General features: G+C 40.5%; 1 protein-coding gene across 1 annotated transcript in view; it reads right to left on the minus strand.

The window, feature by feature from the left end:
* EFCAB5 (EF-hand calcium binding domain 5) overlaps window positions 1-16,526 on the minus strand; it is a 131,669-nt gene that overhangs the window by 6,417 nt on the left and 108,726 nt on the right. Inside the window, exons 16-20 of the mRNA XM_069089740.1 lie at window positions 12,392-12,544; window positions 8,922-9,025; window positions 3,109-3,362; window positions 2,511-2,788; window positions 2,332-2,428 (exon numbers count right to left, since the gene is read on the minus strand). Coding sequence (XP_068945841.1) covers window positions 2,332-2,428; window positions 2,511-2,788; window positions 3,109-3,362; window positions 8,922-9,025; window positions 12,392-12,544 — 886 coding nt within the window. The remainder of the gene's footprint in view (window positions 1-2,331; window positions 2,429-2,510; window positions 2,789-3,108; window positions 3,363-8,921; window positions 9,026-12,391; window positions 12,545-16,526) is intronic.

Consider the following 16,526-nt stretch of genomic DNA (forward strand, 5'->3'; position numbering starts at 1 on the left):
GAGAGAGAGAGAGAGAGAGAGAGAGAGAGAGAGAGAGAGAGAGAGAGGGAGAGAGAGAGGGAGAGGGAGAGGGAGAGAGAAAGAATATACTAATAATTATATTTCCATCAGAAAGTTACCTCTGAAGCCAGATTATACCAGCCTTTTGAGTAATCTTAGAGAAAGCATGGTCTAGCAAAAAAGCTGTTAGCCCAGGAGTCAGGAGACCTACACTCTCTCTAGCTCTTGGCTCACAACATGTCCTCAGGGAAGTCATTTCCCATCTCTGGGTCTTGGTTTCCTCGATTGTAAAGTGAGGGATCTGACTTGGATGGTCTCTAAGTCATACCCCACCACCCTATTCCAGTATCAAAGACTGTGAGCTTGTAGGACATTCAGATTTTACTCAAATGTATGAATGTACTCAGTAATTAATGAATTTTTATTGAGGAGCAGGACACAGCAGAATATTGGCTTGGAATCTCAGCTCTGCCTCTGCTGCTTATGTGGCCTTGAACACTTCGATTCACTTCTTTAGGTTTCAGTTTCCTCATCAGAGAGATGATAGTGTTGGACTCTGTGACTTCTAAGCTTCTCCAGCCAGGAGCCTGGGGAAGCTGAGGGAGTTTGCAGCATCAATCATATCATCCACAGGTTGAGCTAAGGCTAAGGTTACACAGAGCAGACTCTCTTCTCCTCAAAGAGTGGAGAATATGAAAAGCTGCAGGGTTTGGTTTTTGTATTTTTCCTCAACTAGCTTCTTGTGATATTTTAAAGGAGCAACCTAGGTAGGGATAGGGTGGAGCATTTCACCTTGGACTGAAACACGTCTGGGTTTGGCCTCTCCCCTCCCACAATCAAGACAAAGAAGTCAAGTGTCTTCCCTGTAGCCCCCTGGCCCCAAACGCAGACCAGATTTTACCTCCTGCCATTGTTAGAGGATTAAATACAAACACCTCTGTTGGACATCTCTAGCCCTTCCCAACATGACTCCATCTCTTCTTTCTAGATGATTCCATGTGAGTTCCCTTCAGATCCTCTCCCTCCAGCCACACAAGCTCGTTTCTACCGGAGCAGTCTTTCACATGATTGTTGCTGTATTTGTATACATCTCCATTCTTTACCCAGGAGGATGCTCTTCCTCCTCACCTCTGTTCCACAGAACTCCTTAATCCCTTCAGAACTCAGGTGGCATCACTTCCTATGAAAGGCCTTTTCTCATCTCCCCAAGTTGTTAGTACTTAACCTCACTCAACCCACTAAAATTATTTAATATTTATTTTGCATATAACTTGAATCTCCTTTTCTGTGAGCTCCACGGGGGCTGGGACCAGGTTTCTTTGTTTGGGGTTTTTGGTTTGTTTTTAATATCTCCAGCACCTAGCACAACATTTGGTGGAATCAGTCAGTCAACAAGCCTTTATTGTTTACTTTGTTCATTCAAGGCACTGTGCTAACTGCTGGAGATACAAAGGAAGACAAAAAGAGCTCTTGCCCTCTAGGAGTTTACATTCTAATGGGGAGACAACATACAAACAGCTATGGACACATGAGATATAGACAGGAACTTGGCAATCATCTCAGAGAGAAGTGACTGGCAGTGGTAGGGAAAGCAGAAAGGTTTCTTGCGGAAAGTGGGAATAAATGAACAGTACAAAGAAATGCTGGTTCATCTGAATTGTACTGCCTTATTCTTATTCCTGCCTTTCCTCAACTTTGCCAATTTTCTGGGGGTGCTTTAATCTGCTTTTCTCTTATTCTTACTGATCTGGAGCATTCTTTCATATGATTGTTCATGGTCTATAGCTCTTTTGAGACTTGTTTGTTCATATCCTTTGACCACTTTCTATTAGGAAACGATTTTTGGTCTTGTGTATTTATGTTAGTTCCTTAAATATCTTGGTTATCAGGCTTTTATCAGGGATAGTTCATACAAAGTTTCATCCTCCACCCTGCCTCACCCCTCTCAATCATTTTTATTGTCTCAATCTCATCTGTTGTTCAATCACTTCAGTTCTGTCTGATTGTCTGTGACCCCATTTGGAGTTTTCTTGGCAAAGATACTGGGATGGTTTGCCGTTTCCTTCTCTGGCTCATTTTACAGATGAAGAAACTGAGGCAATCTGAGTTAAGTGACTTGCCCAGGGCCACACAGCTAGTAAGTATCTGAGACAAGATTTTAACTTAGAGAGATGAATGAATCTTCCTGACTCCAAACCTGACACTCTATGCACTACTCTATGCCACCTAGCTCCCCTTCCCTTCTTGCCTAATTCCAACCCAAGTCTCTGAATTGCAGTTGGGTTGTATTGCTGTTACTAAAGGTTCAGAAAGAGAATGGAAGTGATTTACCTTTGATATATTTAGAAATGAGATCTGGATCAACTGTGACATTTTCTGCAGTGGGATCAAAGATGCAAAGCTTTGCAATCAGTTCTCCGGTGATGTGCTGCCAACAGAGAGCAGAAGGATCAGGGAATGACCCATCATTGTCAGTCCTCTACAGCAAAGTTGATGGCACTAGGGCTCACCTTTTTACACTGATCCCAGACATCAACAGTCTCTGTATTCTCCCACTCTGGATGAAGGATCAACACTATTGCTTTTATGATGTCATGGACCAAGGGAGAAGGCCTGTGGTGACTCTTTTCAAAGGATGAGGATGTCATAGATGAAAATTTATCATAATAATATTTCAGCTCTTTAAAGGCCTGAGGATCGAGCTCCTGGATCCTTCCCTGGACCTCTTTCAGCATGATTCGGAAGAAGAGAATCCCAGCCCTTTGTACTTCTCCTTTGTACTCCATCTCTGCAATCAGAAGAACACAGCTCTCATTGATGGTCCATGACACACACTTCTCAGTGACACATGCCACCTTTCTTGAATCTGGGGTTCCTGGGCATAGTATACTTGGAATTTTCTCTTTCAAATGAAAAGCAAGTTTATCGATTTGGATAAGGAAGACATCTCAGGGGTCATCTAATGTAAACCACTGCCTGAGGAAGTAACATGTCCAAGGTCACACAGTCAGTAAGTGGTGAGCTGGGATCTCAGATTCCCCCCTGTCTGATTCCTGCAGAACCCTTTAATCTAGAACCCTAGAGTGTCTCTCCAAATGCCATACCTACCTAGGACATATTTTTTCTGGATTTCTCCCAAGCATTCGCCTAGTATTTCGTTGCAGGCTTTTTGGACTATTTTCAGCATTTTCTGTAGATCTTTGTACTCATGAATTGGCAAGATCTTCCTCTGTGAAGTGGTGAAATCAAGTGACCCCAGTGCCTGGCCCTTTCTGTCTCGAATTGGAGCAACTATGTGATGGGTCCCAAGGGCGTAAGTGAAAATAACCTCAGAGGTGTCTATACTTCTGAAGATATAGTCTCTGAAACAGAAGCAAGTAGACGGAAGAGTATGAAATCACCTCATCCTATTAATAGCCATCTACTAGAACAGTCACATACAACAGCAGAGGGGCTAGAATTCCCTGATGAAGCTTCAATCCAACAGTGATAAGATGGTGAGAACACCCAAGGCATGATAAACACTGCTTCTTTGCATCTTGATGAAAAGCATAGACATAGAGTGAGAAGAGCAGAACCGGGAGGAATTGGTACACAATTACAGACACAACGCATGTGTGATGACCAGCTCTGATAGGCTGGACTCCTCTCAGCAATGCGGTGATATAAGTCAATCCCAAAAGACTCGTGATGGAGAGAAATGTGTGCATCCAGAGAAAGAACTAGAAAGAACTGAGTTTATATCCATGTGGAAGCGAAATACCTGATCTTTTTCCTTCTGTTGTTTGGTTTTATGTCCTCTTTACCATTTTTCATTCCATCTGATACAATCTGTCTTTATAACCTGACTAATGTATAATGTGAAAGTATTTACAGATCCTATACTTGACTATAAGCCGCCGTGGGGGGGAGGGGAGGAGGACAAAATGTGAAACTCAAGGAATTGTGGAATTGAATCCTGTAAACTAAAAGGAAACAAACAAATTAATTAAAAAATAAAAAAAAGAAAGAAAAGCATAGACATAGATACAGACACACATGTTTTCTTTGTCCAAAGGTAAGATCTGAACCTGGATCTTCATGATTTTAAGGCTGGTCTTCTATCCATCCCATTGTATATACACTTAAAATGGATTATTCTTGTTATTATATGAACTTGAAAAACAAATATCAACATCTCCTTAAGTAAAGAAGTGAGAGAGTTCTGTATGACATGATGAATCTCTATTATAAACAGCTTGGTTTAAAAAAACATGAAATACATTTTAAATTTCTCGTGGTAGCTGCTCCCACACAACACTCCATATCCCATCCCCAGGCCTTTTGACTCTCTGCCTATTCCCCCATGCCTAGAACACCCTCTCTTTTCATTTCCTCCTCTTTGTTGCCCTGGTTTCCCTCTGTCTCAGCTTAAATAGCTTATTTGGAAGGTCTTTCCCAATCTCCTTCAGCTGAAAATGCCTTCCCCTCTGAGATTACCTATCTTCTACTCACTATATATCCTATTGTTTATGCATTATCATCTTCATTAGAAAGGGAGCTCCCTGAGGGCAGGGACTATTTTTGCCTTTCTTCGCATCTCCAAAATAGAGCAGAGCAGCACCATGTTGTTGTTGCACTGTGTCAGTCCTGTCCTACTCTTTGTGACCCCCTTTGGGGTTGTCTTGGCACAGATACTGGAGGGGTTTGCCATTTCCCTCCCTACCTCAGTTTACAGATGAGGAAACTGAGGCAAATAGGGTGAAGTGACTTGTCCAGAGTCAGACAATTAATAAGTGTCTGGGGCTAGATTTGAACTCAGAAAGATGAGTTTTCCTGACTTCAGGTCTAGCACTTTATCTCCTGCACCATGTAACTGCTCTGGAAACATATTGTTAGTGTTTAATAAATACTTGTGGGGTCCTGGGGGGAGGTGGAGCCAAGATGGCGAAGTAAAAACAGGACTTCTGGGTGGCTCTGGCCCCCACCACCTCCAATACATGTAAAAAAATGATTCTAAACAAATTTTAGAGTTACAGAACCCACAAAGTGACAGAGAGAAAAAAAATCTCCCACTGAAGGTAGCCTGACAGGCCAACAGGAAAGGTCTATTGCAGCATGCTAGGAGCCAAGTGCAGTCCCACATGAACCACACAGTTGTGGCCCCAGGGCAGCCCCAACCACTGGCAGCTGGAGCAGACTTCAGGAGAGTGAATCACCAGCACTTGTGGTGCTTTCCAGACTTCTCAACCCATAAATGCCAAAGACAAAGTAAAAGGTCAGTGTGGAAGTCTGTTGGAAGATGGGGGTCAGAAGAGTGTGGTCTGGCTTCTGCCCCCAGGGCAAGAAGTTGCAGAGGTATGGTGGCTGCAGCTGCTGCTATGTGGCTGCTTCCAGAGCTCCTGGCATGCAGATTTGTAGGGGGACCAAGTGACCATTCAGAGGGAAATTGCTCTTGCTTTGACCTGCTTGGATCTGGATCACGGTCTTGGGTGGTGGTCCTAGGGTGTGTGGCCAGTGTGTCAGAGTGTGTGGGGGCTGCAGAGAGGTGTGATAGTAATGGCATTTAAAGTTCCCCCTGTATTGGCTTGGTTTTCAAATTGATTGTGTTAAAACCCAGAGCTTGTTAATCCCACCTGTGGGATGGGCTTGTTGATGTGAAAAGAAAGTCCTGAACTGGGAGAAGCTGGTGAGGTAGATTTGGAGAGACGCTAGAGAGAGGCGGAAGATCTTTTTGGAAGCAGCACCTCGTGGAGAGAGAGAGACTAAGAGAATTGCTGGTGGCCGCTTTGAATTGCCCTGGACTTTTGAGACCTGCCCCCTGAGCTGCCAAGGACTGAGGAGACATGGCTGTTTTGCTGGTACTTTGTCTGTCTGTTTTGATGTTGTTTTGCCAGATTTGTCCACTGGTGAAAGACAGTCCTTTTGTTGAAGAAGTCCTGGAGCCTGGCATTTGGTTAAGAAGCCCTGAGACTGTCCTGCAGACAGAGAGTGAATACTGTCCACTGGTGAGGGACAGTACTGTTGTTGCAGGGGTCTGGAGACTGTCCTGCAGACAGAGTGAATACTGTCCACTGGTGAAGGACAGTGCTGTTGTTGCAGGGGTCTGGGAACCTTTCTGTTGGTTCGGAAGCCCTGAAGAAGGATTTTCTTGTTGGATGTTTACAGAAATCCTGGGAGAGGGCTTTGCTAATGTGTTCAGGGGTTCTAGGACTGTTCTACAGACAGAGGATAAATTCATGAAGGGACTGGCAATGTATCTTATGGCCTTGCTAAGCCTTGTCTCCCCAGGAACTAAGATTGCTGAGAACTTGCCTCGTGTCAAGATGAAGAAAAGACCTCCATTTGGGTATTAAGTGCTGTGTTTAAACTTGATGTAACTCTGGGGTAGATTCAATTGTGATCCAGGGGTGGGGAACTTTTGAATGCCATTACTATCACAAGAGGGCACCCTCTTAATAGCTCTGGCAGCTGTGAAAACCCCAGCAATTTGGGACAAACTTCTCTCCATTCTGAAATCAGAATTCTACTGTGGCAAAGAGATCAAAAGTCAAGTAATTGACTGGCAACATGATCAAGCAGAGGAAATGCAATCCTACCATAGATTCCTTTGTTGGGGACCAAAAGGATCAAAGCATGGAAAAGGAGGAAGACAATGAAGTCAGAACTCCTGCATCAAAAGCTCCCAAGAAAAATATGAATTGGTTACAGGCCATGGAGGAGCTCAAGAAGGATTTTGAAAATCAAGTAAGACAAGTGGAGGAAAAATTGGAAAGAGAACTGAGAATGAGGCAAGGAAATCATGAAAAGCAAGTCAATAGCATGACTGAAGAAAATAACACCTTAAAAAATAAACTAACTTGAATGGCAAAGAGGCCCAAAAAGCCAATGAGAAGAAGAATGCCTAAAAAAGTCGAATTTGCCAGATGGAAAAGGACTTTCAAAAACTCACTGAAGAGAATAATTCCTTCAAAATTAGATTGGAGCAAATGGAAGCCAATGACTTCATGAGGAATCAAGATACTATAAAACAGATCCAAACAAATGAAAGAATAGAAGGCAATGTGAAATATCTCATTGGAAAAATTGCTGTCCTGGAAAATAGATCCAGGAAAGATAATTTAAAAATTATTGGGCTACCTGAGAGCCATGATCAAAAAAAGAGCCTAGACACCATGTTTCAAGAAATTATCAAGCAAAATTGCCCTGATATTCTAGAACCAGAGGGCAAAATAGAAATTGAAAGAATTCATCCATTGCCTCTTGAAAAAGATCCCCAAAAGAAAACTCCTAGGAATATTATAGCCAAATTCCAGTGTTCCCAGGTCAAGGAGAAAATACTGCAAGCAGTCAGGAAGAAACAATTTGAGTATTGTGGAAGCACAATCAGGATAACACAAGACCTAGCAGCTTCTACATTAAGGGATTGAAGGGCTTGGAATATGATATTCCGGAGGTCAAAGGAGCTAGGATTAAAACCAAGAATCACCTATCCAGCAAAACTAAGTATAATGCTTCAGGGAAAAATATGGTCATTCAATGAAATAGAGGATTTTCAAGCATTCTTGATGAAAAAGCCAGAGCTGAACAGAACATCTGACTTTCAAATACAAGAAGCAAGAAAAGCATGAAAAGGTTAAACAGGAAAAAGAAATCATAAGGAACTTATTAAAGTTGAACTATTTACATTCCTACATGGAAAAACAGTAATTGTAACTCATGAGACTTTTCTCAGTATGAGGATAGTTGAAGGGAATATATATGTATGTATAGGAGAGTGTATGTGTGTATAAATATATATGTGAGTGTGTGCATATGCATATACATGTATACATAGACAGAGGGCACAGGATAAATTGAATATGAAGGGATAATATCTAAAAAATGAAATTAAGAGGTGAGAGAGGAATATATTGGGAAGAGAAAGGAAGAATCATAGGTGACAGAGATTTGGGATTTTAATCCAGGTCCTCTGATTCTAAAGTTACTGTTCTTTTCAACATCCCATGCTGCATTTCTACCCAGACATCTCCCCCAAATGTTCTGTCCACATGTCAAACTGACAATAGGCCAGCTCTACTTCAACATGCTCAAAACCAAGTGTCTCCTCTTTCTCCCAAAAACAATATCCCTTTCTGACTACTTGGTTTTAATCAGTGGTGCCATGATTCATTAAGTCACCCTTGTTTACAGGACCTTGCTGTTAGCTTATGTTTTTCTGTTTCTTCTTTCTTTCCCCCATAAATTCCTTCCTCAGAGGCACACTGGCTGTTGACCTTGGGCAAGTCACTTAAGCATTTGGTACCCCAGGCAATTACTCCCAAAGACTCTATATTGCAAAGAAATTTCCAACTTGTATCAGTAGAGGAAGCCCCCTCCTCCTGGACTTCCTGATGCCAATGAAATTACTAGTCCATACCTATGCTATTACTGAAGATAGCTGGTTCTCTATAACAATGGTTTGCGGGGGTCCATATATAATTGATGCCTCCCCATATTCCACAGGTAAAAATTGCTTCAAAGCAATTTCAATGTATGTGAAAGTATAAATAGTCTCCTCCTCTCCCTACCGAAACACTCAATATGAGAACATATGTTCAGAGGGCACTTATATTAATTAGTAGATCCATTCTGTTAAGTGAATCAGGTTAATGGCTCCTGTAGTCAGACTAGCCTTTAATTGGATTTCTAGTCAGTCAAGAAAATCTCAGGAAAAGTCTCTTAGGAAGGCTTCTTTGGTTGCTTCTTTACTTGTAATGGGTGGTAGGTGCCACCTTCTGGCTGTTTGGGGATGAATGAACTAGAAGAGTCTATCCACCCACAGCTTGGTCCAGCCAGTAGAGTTGATCCTCCAAAGCATCATTGACGGGTTGGCTTCTTATCATAAAGTGTTCCTGATGTTCTAATAACCATCTGGAGTCATGGGAGTCTCATCTACATACCTGAACAGATTCTCCTTCCTGTGAAGGATAGCAGGAGAGGAGAAGATTTCCATCCGTCTTTTATTGTCCAAGTACATAATTTTTCGTAGAACATAATCTGAATCCTTGAAAGGAGAAAGGGAAAAGAAATTTCAGCACAACTAGAATTAGTTCCCTGTGTGTGTTTCTGTATTCTTCTGATTACCCTCCACCTAGGAAAGGCATAAAAGGGGTTAGGGCATGGGGCCAGTATGATTTAGTGGCTAGAGGACTTGCTTTGAAGCCAGGAAGACTGGGTTCAGGCCCCATCTCTGATACATGCCAGCTCTGTGACTGAACTAATCAGTCTCTCAAGGTTCTAGACAATTTTCTAAGAATATAAGCTGTTGAGGTACTGCCCTGTATTGGTGGGGGGAGTTTCATTACTTTGCAGCTCCTTAACTAAGGAAATCTCAGGTCTTGTCTTCTTCCTCCTCCCTCAGCACTGGGAGGATTATGATGTATGTCCCTTAGGTGCCATGTGTGTTTGAATCCATGTTTTCTATTGTTCTGTGGCATAATGAGAGCCTGTCTAGAAGTCAGGATGACCTGGGTTCAACACATATTGGCTGTGTGTGTAGCAATCAAAAAGTTACTTGGCTCTCTTAGGTGTCCCAGGCAACTCTCAAAAACTACGAGTTCTTAGAATCATAGCCTTAGAGCCAGAAGGGAACTTAGAAACCATCTCATACTGAGATGTCCAATATGAAACCAAAGGGCCCCATGCCACCCCCAGCACTACGCAGTGTGGCCCAGACCAGATTAAAATGTTCTTGGGAAATATTTAACAAAATAAATAGGAATACAACACCAGTGATCTAATCTAACTCCATCATTTTGCACATGGGGAAACTGAGGCTCAGAAAGATTATCTACCTTGCCCACGACCACACAGCTGGAAAGAAACAGAGCCAGAATTTATACCCCAAACCCTCTGACTCCAAAGCTGGCCCTCTTTCCATTATACCACAGTGGTTCATTTATATTGGCAATGCAAATTCCCACACTGGGAGTTCCCTCTACTATTGAAATCATGGGTCTGGTTCAAAAGAAAAAAGAGAAAAGGAAAGAAAAAGGATTAATAATTAATCCCAAAACACTTTTGACTAGGAGAATGGAGGAGAAACTAGAGATAGCAGATATTTCATATGCAAGCATAACTCAAGAAGTGAAGCCAAGAAGCCTTTCCTGATTCCCTCAGCTGTTAGTATACTCCCCCAAATCAATGCGTGCTTTATACATATATTGTATTTGAATATGTTGTTTCCTCCTTGTAGAATATAAACTCAGTGCTGATGATACACTAACAAAAAAGAGACATCTAGTTCCTGTCCTCAAAGAGCTTACATTCTACAAGGGGGAAACAACAAGATATCAGCAAAAACGAACATTTTGAAAAGAAAGTAACCTTCCCAGAAAGCTTGGAGATTGGTTAGTGTAGTTATGATCAGTGAGCCTTGTATTCCTCACTGGTCACTAGAAACAGCTCTGCAAGCCTACTAGAAGGACAAAGCTAATGGCTTTCAGTTACCAAGAGAAATATGTGATCTCTATTCGAAACTATTGGATATTCCAGCACTGGACAGCTGCTCCTGCCTGATTTTTTTAACTAAGCTAGACCTTGGACAGCACTTAGGTGCTGATACCATTTCCAGAAGCTCACAGCTCTCTAATTTATTCTTTCTGAACTGCTGTGGATTGAAAAACTAGATAACCAAGTTTGTTAGAAAGCTATCTAGACCAAGTATAGTTTCATAATGAGGGCTTGTGGGGTTACTCCTAGGTATAAACTACACAAACCTTTAGGACTTGGACTCTGTGCCATTTATTGTATGTGCCCAGAGGGCTTTTTTGTTTACTTCCTGATTCTTGGTTATGTTCTAAATTATCTTGTTTTTGTTCCAAATACAATCACAAATTTGGATTGGTCAGCAACCTTTGAGAAAATCCAGTATAGTCCCCTCATTTTTGAGATAAGGAAACTGAGGGCTAGAGGGGTTAGGTGATTTACCCCAAGTCACACAAGCAGTAAGTAGAGTCTAGACAATCAACAAAGTAATAAATAAAGCCCTGATTTGTAGCATTTGTCAATTTCTGAAGAATAGAGGCTCACCCTGAAAATTTCATAGTTGGTTCTCAAGAAAGTTTCATGAGCTGGATCCAGCACACTCCTGGTCTCTCCCTCTCTCTGGTCTCACTTGGAATTTCATGTTGTAATAGCTGTCACATTGTATTTTACTTTAGATGTGAGTATAGAACTTATCTTGAGTCCTCCTCCCACACCCAGTTATGACCATAAATTCTCTGAGTACAGTGTAACTTTGTGGGATCCTCTGGAGTTTCTATCATGGCAAGGTGTTTATATTAGGAACAAAGAACATTTGCTGAGGGGATGGATGAATGAGCCAGAAGTTCCAACCATCTACCATGGCTATAAGCATGGACCTATAAATGTGACTTTGCCATTCATTAAAAAAAAAGTTTTGGATTTGATATCAGAGGACTTAGGTACAAATTTTAGCTGTCACCTGTGTGACCTTTCAGGGTCTCAGTTTCTACATTTGTAAAATGAAAGGATCTAAGTGACCCGAAAGTTCCATTCTGGCTCTAAGTCTATGAATACTAAAACAAAATCCAAACTATCCCCATAAACTGGTTTTTTAAAAAATCTTTCTATAATAAGGCCTCATGGTGATGGGGTTAAAAACAATGGTTTCTACCTCTACTTGTGCATGTGGAATTCTCCTGAAGATGAATGGAAGCAATACCTCTAGACACAGAAGGAAGAGGTTCTTTAGTGAAAACAGGAATATTATTTCACATGTGTATATTGGTTTATACTTTTAAAGATTATTTATAACCCACACATTAGAATCAATTCCATAAGAGGATGTATTCGATATCGAGGTCACCTTTAAATATGAATTCATTTATATACCTTATATGTACATATTTCCATGCTGTTTGTATGTTCTCTCCCATTATACTGTGAACTCCGTAATGGCACAGACAGCATTGTTTGCCTCTATCTCCCCAATGTTTAGCAACGTGTCTGACATATAGTAAATGCTTAATAAATGTTAGTTGACTGTACTTGACTTGATGAAGGCACATTTCCTTCTTTACTAAGGCCAGAAAGGTAGAACAACCTTCCCATGGTCTCAGCTCTACATAACAGAAACAATACATAGAGAATACAATATATAACAGAAGCAAGGCAATAACCCAAGTTTTCTGATTCTAATCTAGACTTCTTTCTATTTGCCTGTCAAATGTAATCTAGTAAGAACATATTAGATCATAGATCCAGGATTCTTTTTGAATTTACACAAGAGAACCAAGTGTAAAGATATCTCCAGTGAACATCTAAATTCAAAAGTGTTCCCATTTACACATAAAAGTCAACACCACTCACATATCCTGGAAGTTTGATTCTATCCTGCACTGCTTACCTGGTCTGGTTCAGGATCCACCAAGAAGGTGGTGATGTTCCTGACATTAGGTGCTACAATTCGGAGCCAGCCAGCAGCAGTTGCTATCACATGCAAGATGTGTTCCCGGCTGTGGACATAGTGGTAGGCAATACTAAATGTATTGGCCACACCCTGCAGGGACAGAGACAAAATCAGTTAATTTTTAAGAGCAGAAAAATAATTAGGCATGTATTGGTCAGAATGATGCCATCTAAAAGTCATGAGACTGCTGCCAGACTTGACAGAGTTGGGCTGGTCTGTTTTGTCTAGTCTCATGGGGATGGGGTACTGTCTAAGGGTGTGTGGAATTCCAGCATGGAAACTCCCTCAGTTGATGCAGAGATTTGTCTGGGATAAGTGATTTACCCAGGGTCACAGCTGGTATAAATCACAAGCAAGACTGGAACCCAGATTTCCTGACTCCAAGGCTAACTCTCTATCTCCTATGCCTTGTCTCTTAAATTCAATATAATAAAAAGTGGTGATTATAAACATTACATGATCAAAGAGAAAAATGTGTCAATGGAATGGAGTAAATATATCCCCAATAGAACCTCAAATATGCAGAAGTTTAGTGTGTGATAAACTTAGGTATATTAAACATCAGAGAAATTAATCCTTATTCAACAAAAACAATTGGGGAAATGGATGTCAATATGATGAAAAATGAATTGAAGTCCTTCCCTCATGCCTGTTTGACCCCATACAGTCTTAGCCATTACAACAGAGGACAAAGAGCATGGCAGTGTCAGGAACTCTTCAGGTAAAGACTTCAGAGGGAGATGAAGGACAGTACTAACAGCCAGACAAAAATATGAGGGCCTCCATGGACCAACTGAGTACAGGAAATTAAAATAGCCCTTCTGTGGCTTAAAGCTGCTTGTTACCTCTGGGGCTCTCAAACACATCCCAAGGGATGATGCAGGCAGAATATCAGAACCATTACCAGGTGGAATTTGCAGCTTGGGCTGTTGCTAAATCAGATTCCCACTTTAGGTGAGTTCTCCTCTTCAAGGAGATTATCAAATATAGATACCCAGAGAAGGAGGTGCAAATACATTCCAATTCTCCCTTTCCCCCAACTATCTCCCCACATGTCAGCACATAGAAGATACCCATAGAAGGGGAAATTCATACAACGAAGACATACCCTTACTTAAATGTGTTTCTTTATTCTGATTAAGTTGACCATACCTAAATCTCTATAATACAGCCAAGAAGTGGACATCCAGATTTTGCTTAAAGATTTCCAACCAGGGGAATCTCACTGCCACCTAAAGGATACCATTCCACTTTGCGAGGACTTCAATAGTTCCTCGAAATTTTCCCTTACATGAAGCCCAATTTTGCCTCTTTGCACCTTCCATTGATTGCTCCTACTTTTTCCCTCTGGGGCAAGTATGACAAGTTTAATCCTTATTCTGTATGACAGCCCTCCAAATGCTTGGAAATAGTCATGTTCCCCTCCTCTCAGACCCAAGCCTTCTCTTTTCCAAGTTAAGTCTCCTCCATTCCCCAACCAGTCCTCACGTGGCATCAGCTTGAGAGCCTTCATCATCCTGGTGGCCCTTTTCTAGACACTCTTCTGCCTATCACTGTCCTCTCCAAAATAGGGTTCCTATGTTTTTTACATGCAACTGGGAAATAAGATACACAGGCGCTGGGTATAGAAATCCATCTTGTCCTATGAGAAAGTTAGGGAGGCATGGGGGAGGACATAAGAGAGAGCAAATTGGGGGAAGGGGTATTCAGTAGGCTTGCTATCTTGGGGTAGCGAGTAGGGGGAAAACAGGGAGAAAATTTGTAACTCAAAATCTTGTGGAAATGAATGTTGGAAACTAAAATAAATAAATAAAAGATTAATTTAAAATATGGCTCCCAAAGCCAAACATAATACTCCAAGTGTGTTCTGATCAGGTCAAAGTATGGCAGAATCTCCTCTTCCCTTGTCCTAATGTTATTCTTCTCTAAATGCGCCCAAGATGGCTTCAGTTTTCTTGGCTGCCTTATTACACCCTGAGGACTAGTATTGAAATTTCAGACCACCAAAAATCTCCAAGTCTTTTGCAAACCAACTGCCATTTAACCATACCTCTTCAATCTTTAACTTAAATTTATTTTTTAAACCCAAATGTAAGGTTTTGCATTTATCCTCATTAAATTTCATCTGATCACTGATCCCACTAACCTATCCAAATCTCTCTATACTATAGTCTAGTCACATCTCTCCAGTTCTACCACAAAAGAATTTGCCAAAAGCTTTAGTAAAACCTAGGAAAGCTAGACCTATAATAGTTCTTTCAATTACCAATCTAATAATCCTGTCCGAAATGGAAAAAAGGTTAGTGTGGCACAGTTTGTTCATGATAAAGTTCCTGCTGGCTCTTTTTGATCACAGCTTCCTTTGTAAATGTTTGCCAACATTCCTTGGATACTTTATTCAAGGATTTTGCCAAGAACCAAAGCCAAACTCCCAGGCCTGTGGTTTGCAGATTCCATGAAGTGGCTTTTTTATGGGACATTTGCTCTCTTCTCTAATATCACACTAACTCCTCTTCCTTGTGACCTTTTAAGGGTTGTTAACAGCGGCTCAGGAATAAAAAGAATGAAGCCTAATAAAAGTGTAATTGATAAAGACGATAACTCATTTATTTAGTGCTTTAGGATTTTCAAAAATGTCCTTAAAGAATTCTTTGAGGAAGGTGGTATAAGTATTATTATCCTCACTAGACAGGTAGGAAAATTGAGGGGGCAAAGTAGTAAATGGCATACAATAACACATATGGAATATCAGGTCTGGGACTTAAACCCAGGTCTCTGACTCCAAATCCAGTGGTCTGTTTGTTACATTATACCACTTCCCAAAGTGTATATAATCACTTGGGGGTGGGGGGGCGGGAGAGCTCAACTTTGTTAAAAACTAAAAAAAAAAAAAATGCATAGCCAAAGCAAATTTTAGTTATCTCACATCCATAAAACTGGAAAAAACAGTGTTGGCAATGCTTCAGAGAAACAAGTATATATTGCTCATAGAATTGCAAATTGGCATGATCTTTTGGAAAAGTATTTTAGTACTTTGAAATCAAATGCAAAACTGATTATATGTTTCTACCCAAAATTCCTGTTACTGGTATATATTTAACATGGGAAAAAATCCTATCTAAGCAAAAATATTTATGATTGTGTTAATTATGAAATTAAAAATGGAAATTACCTAAAATTTCAATGGTTCAGTGATAGTGGCATATTAATGTAATTAAATATAGTAAAACCATTAAGATCACAAGTATTAGGAATACAAAGAAAAATTTAAAGATAGACACAAAAATGAAGGACATGAAAGCAGAATTTGAATTTATGCAAAATGATTATGACCATATGAAAAGTACACAATGCATATTATGCACAATATTACACATTACATCATATATGCAATGGTATGTATATGTACATATATATATATAAATGGACAATTGATAGCAAAATAAGGACAAAAAAGAACATTCAATAATTTATGTATATAAGAAGTATGTATATAGTTTTTCTCCGGACCTGTAATTTCATAGGTTCAGGAAACTCCAAATGTAAAAATGCCCTAAACTGTGGCTAAACCATCAATGAGAACTGACAATGAGCTGTGACTTATAGAGAGTTATTTGATGTACCAAGAGGTTAAGTGACTTGCCCAGGACCACGCAGTTAATATGTGTCGAAGGCAGGATTAGAATCGAGATCCTCCTGAATCCAAGGCCAGGTCTACGTCTTGCATGCTGAGCTGACTCTCTTATTAGACAGTGTGTCAACCAGTATCATCAGATCAGCATCGAGAGAGTGCCTCCGATGTCATTGGTGTCACACCAAACCAGTGCTGAAGTTGGAATTACTTGACATTTGCTATTGAATTATTTGAAATTCCCAAATCTCTTTGTTTTTTTTCCTGACATTTTGGCCTATTAGCCAGCTTTGAAGGAGGCAGAGTGATATCACAGGAAAATCTTTGAATTAGGAGCAAGGAAGCTTGGATTATAGTAAAAAAAAAAAAAGGTAGATAGATAGATAGATAGATAGATAGATAGATAGATAGATAGATAGATAGATAGATAGATAGATAGAT

The sequence above is a fragment of the Petaurus breviceps genome, unplaced genomic scaffold, assembly GCF_028583685.1.
Source record: "Petaurus breviceps papuanus isolate PSGF00001 unplaced genomic scaffold, PetGlider_PUasm1.0 186, whole genome shotgun sequence".
Classification (NCBI taxonomy): domain Eukaryota; kingdom Metazoa; phylum Chordata; class Mammalia; order Diprotodontia; family Petauridae; genus Petaurus; species Petaurus breviceps.